Raw genomic sequence first — 12,392 nt, 5'->3', positions numbered from 1 at the left:
CCCTATATCGATCCTTTTATGATAGATCGAAGAGTAATAGCATTGGATCTGGGAATCTTTTCTACGTGATTATAATTTTATAGTACTAAAGTTTTATTTTAATACAATTTTAATTTAAGACGTAGTTTCTATGATGAGTAATCTTAGACAAAAAAAGAAGAATATGGAATTTAATTAAATTTTTACTAGCAATAAGAAATATTTGACTTTAAATTTGTCAGATGCCAAGAATTTGTAGTAGCATTTGTAGAGCAAGGCCCGACTTCAGAAATATACTATGCTTTTGCACGTAGAATTAACTTAGAAATGTCAACCGCAGAAAGAAAACTCGATTTTGTTGAAAGCAGTTACGTATTACTCGCGAGTTTGCAACAATTGGAGATACCAAACGAAAAGAGATATCGAGTGAACGAAGAAAACAAACGAGATGGACGTGTGAAAAAATGAGTGAGGAAATGATGAAAAAAGAAAACGGAAAGAAAAAGTATAGATGAAAAGCTTGTGAGAATCTCGCGATGGAACGCTTCCACAGTGCACTAAACTTTCGGCGAAGTTTGTCGAGAAGAAACTTGCGGCGGCCGGATCTGTGAAGCATTGTGGCTCTTTCAACTCTCTCCCACTCGTACACCCTTTCGCGCCGAGGGTGCATCAGTTATGTTGCGTTGTACCGCGAAATGCAGCAATGCCCGCAACACGCACAGAATTGTGGCACCTCGGTTGATCGGAAAATTTACCGCCGTGTTAGAAATGGGGCATAACACAGTGAATATAATGTATTATTAAAATATTCCATTATGCCATAATTATATATATATATTATATATATATATATATATATTATTATGCATTAAATGCATAATACAGTTATTATTATGTGTTACATAAATATATCATATTAATAATATACATTAATAATATTAACAAATACACATATTATTTTTAATTACAAATATTTAATAATGTGGGAAAATATTGTGTTTTTGCAATATGCGATACTTATAAATCTAGGAAAAAATCTGATTCTGGGATTCGTATAAAGAATGTTTTTACAGACTATATATTTTGTATTTGAAATTCATAAGACTATTATTCTGCAATCGCGCGTGCAAAGTTTTGAGTTTCGCACTTCGGATAAAAGAATCTTATGCAAAAAATATTCCGTGCCGAAGTGCCGTTTCAGTTTCTTCTTCGCAATCCGCGACAAGTCTCCCGTCGACCTGTAGTTTTACAGTTCGTCCAAAAGTTCCGCTGTCTCGCAAACTTCGCTAGGATGGATTGCTGGCGCGAGTTAGTGCGCGAGAAGTTCTGTATGACCGAGAGTGTAGCTTGTAAATTTCTTTTCGCTGGGCGATATATCTTCCGCGATGCAATGTTAGCGAATGTTTCCGTCCGCAGGCGACCCAATAATTCTTACAGCACCTGCGTGTGGATATGGATTGATGTGATCCATCGTTCGACCATCACATTTCTTGTGACCTTTCAGTATAACTTCGTCAGCCTTGACGGATATAATATAAATAATGTTGCTCATTTATTATTTTATTACTTTGCTCTTTCAGCTTTTTCGATAAAACGCTGTTTCGATATTTTGGGCTTTATAATATATGGCAATTATTTTTGGAAACAATTAATAACATTTAAAAATAATTATCTTTTTTTTTATTTATATAAAAGGAAAAAAGAAATAGGATTATTTTTTTATATTTTCCAATTTATTATTTACATTAACTCGGTTAATGCAATATTAAATATGCATATACAATGAAATAAATTTTTTGGGATGAGATTAACGTTTATTATTGCCTATATTTTAGGTTTTTTGAAGATAATTAAAAAAAAGAAATGACTTTTTATAATGATTGGATAATAACAAACTATACTGAATGCAACGGGATATAAATTGCCTTCGTACACAAAACTCTTCCGTTTTGCGTATCGAGCGAGAAAGATGTTCGCATAATTTGCTCATAAATATTGCTAGTCGTCTATATGGCGCGCCATGCAATTTGGTGGCGAATTTGTATGACGCAGGTGCAGGAGCACTTATGCTAAGTGTATTTTATAAACGGTACATACATGTGAAGCTCTGACATTTTCTAAACGAGTTAATTACTTTATGTTTTTTCTGTAACCATTAAGGCTCGTAAGAGCAAATGTAGAATTTTTTATATTTTGTAAATGTATGTATATATGGTAGAATTCAGCAAAATATTTCTCTCCAAACTGATATCTTGTTTCGCGAAAAATATTCTGTTTGATAAAAAATTATTTTGTTTCAGCAAGTAAATATGTCGAGCACAAAAAATGTTATTTTTCACAATATTTCAAAACAAAATACGCATGACAGTCCTGCAGTATGGTAAAATAATGTTGTATTGTTACATTTTATCGTGCTAACATGTTAAAGGGAAAAAGGGAAAGAGGATTAAAAGCTGCATGATACACACTACTGGGATAGAATTACGTTGTTGCTATTCATTAGCGGTATAAAGAGCAAGTCGCGGAATATTCCGCGTTTACTCAGCTCACTATCCTCCAATGATCAGGAGCTACAATGTGTTTCCTCGCTTTGTCCGTATTCCTGTGCCTCGCGGGCTTAGCTTGTTTGTTGCGCTTTGTGCGCGTTTCTCGCTCGGCGACTTCCACCGTGTTCCCCGTTTTTATTTGCACGTTAATATTACATCTGCTCTGTTATTCTGTAGCTCTTGTGTAACGCAGATATAACAGGGGAATACGTCGAGGAACGGATCGAAATTTCGCGAACGAGGATCTCATAGAAACATGTATTTTCCGCGTCGAAAATATTTGTATTCTCATCTAATACGATGGATTATTTTAACTGGTGTCCATGTATCGGAAGAATGTTAGATACGTGGGAACGATTTTAACACTTTAGGCTATGATAATGCTGCAATAACGTGTTGAATTCCAATTTATTTTTTCCGATAATAGCAAAATGTCACCACAAAAATGTGATCATTACCACAAAGCTTATGTTACAGCATTCTAAATGTACGGCATTTATTAATTTTAACTGTAAATTTGAATATTGAGAATGACCCGATAGAGGTTGAAACGTTTGTTATGTTTTTATAATTTCTGTGTTTATTAATACGTAGCATTGAACATTCAGCCGCATCCAGTTTGGCTCGTAACCCCTTCTTTTGTATTTATTGAATTTTTTAAATTGTTGAATATTTTATATAATTATTGATTCTAACATGATATACTTTTAATGTGAGAATTTTAATATGAGAAAAGTATTTTGTTAAATATAAAAGGTTAAAGTAAAAAAATAATGAAGATAACGAGTTTTTTTTATATTAGAGAAAAAAACTCTTGATTTATGCTTTTATTATCTGCAAATTATAATTGGCAGATTGATCGTTATATTTGTTCAATAACGCCATAAATTTTGAAGTATTCATCCAGTTAAATATTATGAGCTTTTACAATAAGTCGTTACTTACGCATTAAATCTTGCCATACGAAATTAACAACCATAGTCGATTATTCTTCTCACTTCTCACTCGACTGGTTAATTACACTTAAAGCTTAAATAACGGTTTTTTGTTAAATTGTTAAATGAGTGGAATAAATCTTATTCTCAAAATGTTATTTAATTCTGTATTCAAAACTGAACAATATTAATACATAAACACATACATTATCGTAATTCAATAAAAGTCCAAGTTATAAGCAATTGAAGATGTCTAGTACATTATCAATCGAATATAATCCAAAGGTGCAGGATTAAAGAATCATTATAGAGTTCTTCTCTCTCTCTCAAGTAAGAGTTAGAACATTAATAAAGAACGTAGATCTACACTGTTAAATTTGATAGGGTCAAATTAACTCAATGTGAGTCGCCACTACTCCTACTAAATATATCGTTATTTTTTACTAAAATGATAATTAAATTTGACACTATATAATGTTGAATTGATACTGTATAGTGTCAAATATAACCATTGTTTTAGTAAAAAATAAGAGAGAGAGAGAGAGAGAGAGAGAGAGAGAGAGAGAGATTACATAAGATAAAATGAGAAAGCAACAATAGAATATCGTTTTATTCTGTCTCCACTTGTTTCCTGTTACATATGGCGGATCAATAAAAAAATCATCACTCGATATCCTGACTCCTACTTGAGAAACTCTATTAATTACTACTGACACAACATTAGTAGCAACTGCTGCTTGCATATGCAAAAATGTCAGTAGCGAGTCTCGTTACTCGGTTTTCGCAAGAGCTATCGCGGGAACGGCGAGTAATAATTTCGTAATTACCAGGCCTGTTGCTCCCCAGAGAGAGCTCGACGTGGTCATGGCAAGTATGATTTTGCATTCACGCCGCAGATTCCCGTGGGTATCGTTGTTGCCAGTCGTAGCAGGAGGAAGAAGGGAGGAAGAAGAAACTGCGGAAGTGGAGAATCCCCCTTGCATCTCTCGTCATGGCCTTTTTGCCTGCGGAAATGCCGGTGTTTTCCGCCCCGTCTGTCATTGCGCCTTCGCTTTTCTTTCTCGCATTTGTTGCTCTTTGTGTCTACCAGAGTCGTTCTTCTAAAGTCCATTTTCACGATTCAATAATTCCTTTGTTTCTATGTTCATTATGACGCTACACAACGTATCTTTAGAATTCATATTTAATAAGTCTAATGGAAAATTATAATATAATTGAAGGAGTATATGCTGTATGTTTCTGACAGTATAAAGCTGTTGAAGGAACAATTGTTGATGATTACAAAGCTATCATTGATTATTCCTTCTATAGGATATTTGACAATGGAATCATGATTATATTTAAGAGATCTCAATCGATCGACAGAAAATAGCGAAGAATGAGCTTAACAATTAATAGCCAAGAATAACGTACGCTTTGAAAATATAAAATATAAATCTTTTATGCATTTGCGCGCGCGCGCGCGCCTACGAGTATTAATTACATAAAACATGTTTTATAGAAGGCTCTTATTTTTTATTCAGTATATCCGATGCGAAGCGAGTGTTTCGTTTCCGTGGTAAATTTGATAAAAATTTCCAGCGCTTTATTGGAGACAGTTTGTAATTTGATCGCGAACTAGATCCCACGTTTACCATCAGCAAACCCCGCCATTTAGCGCGAATAAATTTTCGCTTCTGTCTTTTTCGTAGTGTCTTGCTTAGCGTTATCCGAGCTCCCTCAGCCCCTGAAAAATTATGCGCGATTTAAAAATCTGAGAATATATTCATTAGATTACTAACGTATAAATGATAGTTATATTATAACAAAATATAAGGCTGGACTCTTCATTTCCCAAATTATTTATAACGAAATATGAATTTATTTATTTTGCATTTCATTGGTATTTTATTATCTTTTTTAGTATTTCAACTAACAATAGTTCACAATTGAACTACTATCAAATTTAATATACTCATTTTTCGAAAAGCAGATATCGTCTGTTGATATGGATGTTAAGACATTTTATATTGTACGCGAAGTGATATGAGTATTGGGATTTATAAATAAATTAGCACTTGATTTATTTTTGGCATGGAACCACGAGATCGAGGGGAGTGACTCGAGAGAGGTCAGCAGGAGATCGGATGATTTATCGTCGTAATTAATTCGGCACCAACCTGCCGCTGGCTTTCGCGCGTCACGCAAGAGATACAGAACGGAAGAAAAAGGGTCATGCTCAGGGATTATTAACGATGCTATGGATGAGCACGATTTTCAAATTTACGTCAGTTGCATTACTTCCGCTTCTCGTACATGCAAAACATAAAAATTACATTAGTCTTGAAAAGTGTTGGAAAAATTTCTCTTCCTTCCATCTATCTCCCTGCATAAACGCGTGTACGCTACGGAAACCCGTGTTTACTACAGTTTCTCTCCAAACTGTAATTACATTTGCAACTGAAAAAAGCGGTCATATTTTTATAACTTGAGTTTTTAAATTGCTAGTACTTTACTACAACTGGAAGCTCGTAATATATCTAACCATCATACCTGTATAAAATAAAAAATATTTGACACTTTTGCAATGAAATTCGTAACGTTGTGGTATCGTTACAGTTATTATTAGCTTTTCATGATTTTCTTGTATAATATTTTACATGCTACATTATAGTAATGTTTAAATAATACCGAAAATTGTATCACGCTTGTAGATTTGAAGTATCACAGTTATAATGTTGTTTTAAAATAACCAAAATTGACTTCGTGTATCAAAGTTTTCTTTATACGAACTACTCTCGTAAATGTTTAGATTACACAAAACGGACGATCGATCTAAGCTACATAAGCGTACGTGGCCGATTAAGAGGGTCGGGGTTTTAAAAAGTTTGGCGATAAAACATTCCGTGAGAGAGTGTAAAATTGTCGAGTATTCACGTTGAAAGATACTTGAAAGTATTCTTGTCACACAATAATGTGTCACTATTTCGTGATACAATCAGTGAATTTATTTTGATGACATGTAATACTGGCAATATTTTTTATTAAGTTTGATTCTCGTTTTGATTGTATTATAATGTTTTATTATATTTTTTACTAAAAATAATTATTAATAGGAAAAGAATTTATAATATATTTAAAAATTTATCATGCACACACATATGTCCTTTACCTAAAAAATTTTCTTCTTTATTAATTTTCTGAAATTGATTTTCAAATATATGTTTTCTAACATTATTAAATCAAATCGATCTTCTTAATTTATATTTACCTATCACAAAACATCTACAATATGTTCATTGAGAAACGCATTATGCTAGAGGGATGGTATATATAGTCAGACATAATAGCTATTAGCAGAGTATGTCTTATTTTCCTAACAAGCAATATCTAGCGAGAGGCTTTGTTCCATCAACTGTATACTTGGTTATCGCTAGTTGATCCTCCGTCATATACCTAGTCGTCGATTATTCTAACAAGCAACAAATAATCGGCGCGACTTCTCTGTTCGCACAAGATCTTGAAATTAATCTCGAGGAGAATTTAATTAGTTGGCGAACAATGGCACTGTGACGTGAAACAGAAACACGGGGATGCGGAAACCGCGTCGATCAGTCATTCACAGACCGTCAGGTACCAACATCGATTACTCTTGCCGAGTGCACTTAATCCACGGCGTATATTGTTAAGCATTAATCGCGACAGCGGCGTTGCGCGGAATGCTACACGCTACATCGTTCAGTGATAATTGATAATCGTACCACTCCGCTAGCGCGCATGATGGATCATACTGGAAAATTCGATTATCGGCTCCATTTTTTGGTAACGTGACCAATCATTCATCGGCCGGTGAATAATTCTCTTCCTTATGAAATATTTTGCGCGCCGGTAAATTTTTTCGCGAGCTTGGCATAGGCAGACTCGAATTTTTAAGATCGTGTTGCTTTAATATACTCTGAAATTTTCGTGTAAGTTTATTAAAAAACTGACATTTTTATATATATAATCGTTAAAACTATTAAAAAATTATCTTACAATTAGTTATTTATTTAAAATATTTTCTGTTCGCTAGTGAAATATTTTTATATAACATTATATATATTAATTGTATTACAATTTTTTAAAATAACTTTCTTTCGAAAATAAGAACAAATTTTAACAAAATACCGTTATAAGAATGTTTTCTATTCAGCTACTAAAATTTTCATCGTCTAATGGTATTGTATCAACTGGTTACACCGTAAATATTCCATGCCGTTTGAGAATTTCGTTTCTAATTTTCGGTAGTGCAGTTGAGCATTGGTCAGACGCGTATTCGTGCCCGAGCTCGTCTACTGGTCTGGTAGGTGCAATGCTCGACAAGCGAATCGATGGTTTTACAGCTCGGTCTCTTGCACTGCGATCATGCTATTCAATATCGCCAAAGGTTCACTGCTCGACGAGTGAGCGCTGCTTTTATTGTACCCAGCGAATGTGGCCTCCTTCGTCGACCGTCGATGTTCATTCGCTGCTATACGAGTCGAAACGAAAAGGCATTTTCAGCGTACCTATTACTTCTTCAATGTTGGTTTCGTTGCGTTTCTCTATTCGAATAATAGTAGAAAATTTGATATTTGACTGATTATAAATATTCAATGTACTGACTATTTTGCTACTTCGTTGTAATGTGAATTTATCGGGAAAGTTTGCTTAACAGGAGCAATTTACTAGCATGCAGGTATTATAAAGTTTGTACACATTTTGTTTTTTTTTTAATATTTACAGTAAAAGAGTTAATAGCAAAAAATACCAGAAATTTTTTGCATAATATAATTTTCAAATCCACTTGATTGTTCCATGTTTTTATGAAGAATTTCGCAAACATCGAGAATAATTTATTGAAATATATTTTCGTATAAAATATTCTGACGGATAAAAAAAAATAGGATGAAATATTGAAGCTTGCATGTATGTAAACCTGCTAATGGAGAAATGTATAATTATATTTTTTTAGTAGGTAGTACGAATTTTATAAAAATCGCACACGCATAGAACGTTACAGATTATTTCGTTTACTTCATGTAAAACGTAAGTTAAAATTTATGCGATTTTAATTATCACATAAATTTTAACTTAGTTTTATATGAATTATCAGTTACGTTTTGAATTAATATTCTCATATAATTTAATACAATTTAATTATCTACGTGTCTCAACTTAAAGTTAAATAAATCTAAATGTAATTAAGTATATAATAATCAAATTTAACACAAATCAGAGGATCGATTATATTTGATGAAAATGAATTTTGATGTTTAATAATATTAGTTTGGTCAAATGAAAAGGTGACAAGTGCTGTAGCAACCACCTCCGGCATAATACCAAATAGTCTGTTATGCATATTTGATGTTGGCTACATACATGATGTTACGTGTGCATAACATGCGTGTGACGTCACGTACCCTTGAATAGGAGGCGTTGGTAACGAGTACAATTAGTTGCTTTATCGTCCAATTAACTGGATGTCAAGTGGATAAATGGCGATTTGACAAAATTCGGCTGATGAAGAACGTGCAATGATACATTTTCTAATTGCTGAAAATACGATGTTGATCATTCATTTCGTCTTCTGTGACACAAATCTTCACTGTACACGGCACCTATCTTACAATAAATGTTTATGTGTAAACGAAATAAATATCGATCAGCATAGTATTTTCATCAGTTAGAAATCAGTTAGAAACCGCACGTTGTTCTTTATCTTATCTAAGAACACATCATATACACGTGATGTCATGCACACGTATAATATCACATATGTTACCAACACCAAATATGCATAATGGACTTTTTGATATGCTGGAGATGGTTCCTACAATACTCGTCACCTTTTTATTTGATCAAATTAATATTATTGTGAATTTTTGTAATTTCTAGTTCAAACAACGCACCAATATTTGCTGATTTTGAAACAATACCAGAAACTAGAGTACGTTATATCACAAATTAAAGTGACAAACAATCTGATGCTAATAAAATTTTAATCAAATTTAGTTTTTGCCAAAGGAGTTAATGAAAATACAACATGGAACTGCGTGACTATGTAAAATATTACAAGCTGTTTCTTACGACTCTGCGAATTGATTTTATGTACGTCTTAGAGCGATTGGCCGTTTTAGTAGGTACAATATCGTTTTAATATCGTTGTACACTGATTTAATCTGGCTATAAAAAATAAAATGCAAATATTTCGAATTATAAAATACATATTTCACCTAACAGCACAATAAAGTGATTTTGTCTAGTTTTCTATATTTATATTAAACATAAATTAAACATACTTTTATGACAATTTATGCACAACGGTTCTATATCTCAGTGTGTACTGAGTGCATCTAATAGGTATCACACACACACACACACACACACACGCACGCACGCACGCACGCACGCACGCACGCACGCACGCACGCACGCACGCACGCACGCACGCACGCACGCACGCACGCACGCACGCACGCACGCACGCACGCACGCACGCACGCACACACACACACACACACACACACTATTAGCTTGTCGATATTACAGAATATACGGCGTAAAAAATAATAATAGTTCCTAAAAATAGAAACCAGGTATAAAGAACAATGTTAAAAAAAGGCTGTTTTTTGCCCACTAATGGACCTGTAAAAAACATAGTGAATTTTATAAATTTCGATCCGCCAAACAGGAGTGCTGTTAGTTTTCACTAAAAATGTGGGAACATTATTTTTCAGATTTAAGTTATCATGTAATTTTTTATTTTATAGTATTGTATGTATATATACATATATATATACATATATATATACATACAATACTATAAAATAAAATAATATTATATTTCAATATTTTCTATCAAAAAAGTTAAAAGCTTGATTTCTTAGAACAAGTTAAATATTTTTTAATTTTTTATAATGTAATATATATGTATATATATATATGTATATGGCATAGAAATATTTCAATAGTATGATTTTTGAAAATGTAACAAGTAAATTGTGTGTTATCTGGACGCAAGTACTAATTCAATTATCGGCAATTTATAAATGCTGTCGAATCATTATTTACATTCGAAATTAGACGTTTTTATCGCAAAATCTGGCAACGCGTTTGGGAAATAGCAAGAAATGCCTGGTTCTAATGCAAGTTACAACGACATGATACTGTGAGTATACGTCACGTATTTTTCTAAAAGTACCTCGGAAACAATCGTTATTCCTTTCGTCTTTATCGCTGATGGCAATTACCTACATTGCTTTTATTGCTTTTATTGGCGCTAGATTCTCGTTGAAAATTCTCTTTAGCAATCGTAAAAAACCAATTAACTTTGCGTGGTAAATGATTTCTTCTGCGACATCGGGTTTAAATGTCGAATTGTTGCTTTTGATAAAAGAATTTTTTCTTAAAAATAATCACACTTTCTCTCTCTCTCTCTCTCTCTCTCTCTCTTTCTCTTTCTTCTCTAATTTAATAATTAAGTTAAAGTTTAAAAAAAAGATATAAATATACAAAGTGATCAAAAACTCGCTACTTAAAATATTCTAGCAAAAGATCTCCGAAAATTAAGTAAAAAAGTTATTTGTAATTTTTTATTTGTGTGAAGCAGTAATTTTTTAGATAATAAGGATTTAAATATGGCCAATTACAGACTATGTTTAAACGACCGTTTGTGCATAAGTTGCACGTCCATTTTGGAACAAATCGATTTTAAATGCAAAGGAAGAATCTAATTGTTTTAAAATGTGCAAACGAAAATCTATCGATTGGTGTCATCTCGTTTTTTTTAGAGTTCGAATCAAAAACGTACTTTTTGAAGGTATACCCAACATTTATTTGTTAATAACTTTTAAACTAAAGGTGTACAAATAAAAAATCGACTTGTCTTGAAATGTGCAAACAGAAACCTATCGATTCATGCTATTTTGAGTATAGTAACTGCGATTTGAACCTGAGTTGATTGTCCTCGAAACTTTAATTGTTAATATTTTTCTTATTAAAGATGTGCACACAAAAAATCAACTTGCTCCAGAATGTGCAAACGAAAATCTATCAATTGCGACTTTATAAATCTAGTATGAAATCAGCCCTTTTATAAATTATTTTAAATAACTTTTTTACCGGAAGTGTAACAAACAAAAATTCGAAGTGTGCATACAAATAACGTGTAAACGATGAATCATCGAATGGGCTATAGAAAGTTAGCTTTTTCAAATATTGTATGGCCAACACTTTACATGGGTCGCTCACTAATACTTATAGGACCATTGACCATCTAAATAAACGTAATTGGCCATATTTAAACCATTAGATCTTAGAAAATATTGCTTAAAATAAAATTTACTAATGACTATTTATTTACTAGTAACTTTTTAATTTACTAGTAACTTTTTTTTGTTAAAACATTTTGAGGGGTGTCGCAAATTTTGGGACACCCCATATAACGAAATTTTGTTAATTTCGTGGTTGGAATAATGCAATACAATAATATAATAAAGCTTGTCATAACAATAAAATCTGTAAATAAGAGATCACTGAAAAATTACTTGCTTATTATTTTATAAAATAAGTAGATCTGATATTATCTATATTACAAACAGTTTACAATTAAAATTTCTTTTGATTCTATCGAATTACAAAAAGATTGTATACAATGTTACTTCTTATGCCAATTTATGTCTTTTGTAGAATTTTTAGCATACAAGTACTCCACGTTTTTGTGAGTAAAGTTGAAGTACGATAATGAAAGGTAAAATGCATTCGACTACCGTACCGGAAATGTGTTCAAAGTGAAAAGGAAACTCGGTAACGATCTCCCTTCGAAAATTCGAGGATTACTAGACCCTTCACAAAAGAAGAGGAAAATTACCGTGTTGAATGAGATTGTATGCAAAAGGCGCAAAATCAAAGGGCTACATAAGAGCTACATAAT

The 12,392-nt window shown here is 32.6% G+C and overlaps 1 protein-coding gene across 2 annotated transcripts in view; it reads left to right on the top strand.

Annotated features, from left to right (window-relative positions):
• LOC108769935 (uncharacterized) overlaps positions 1–12,392 on the top strand; it is a 135,211-nt gene that overhangs the window by 43,958 nt on the left and 78,861 nt on the right. The window contains exon 1 of one of the 2 annotated variants that reach the window (XM_018521158.1): positions 7,125–7,261. The exons of the other annotated variant lie outside the window; for it this stretch is intronic. Within the exon in view, the coding sequence (XP_018376660.1) occupies positions 7,217–7,261 (45 nt within the window). The 5' untranslated portion in view covers positions 7,125–7,216. Of the gene's footprint in view, positions 1–7,124; positions 7,262–12,392 lie in introns of those variants that run through there. 2 annotated transcript variants of the gene reach the window in all.

Source organism: Trachymyrmex cornetzi, unplaced genomic scaffold, assembly GCF_001594075.2.
Source record: "Trachymyrmex cornetzi isolate Tcor2-1 unplaced genomic scaffold, Tcor1.1 scaffold97, whole genome shotgun sequence".
NCBI lineage: Eukaryota > Metazoa > Arthropoda > Insecta > Hymenoptera > Formicidae > Trachymyrmex > Trachymyrmex cornetzi.
This window is presented reverse-complemented; position numbering and strand designations above follow the sequence as displayed.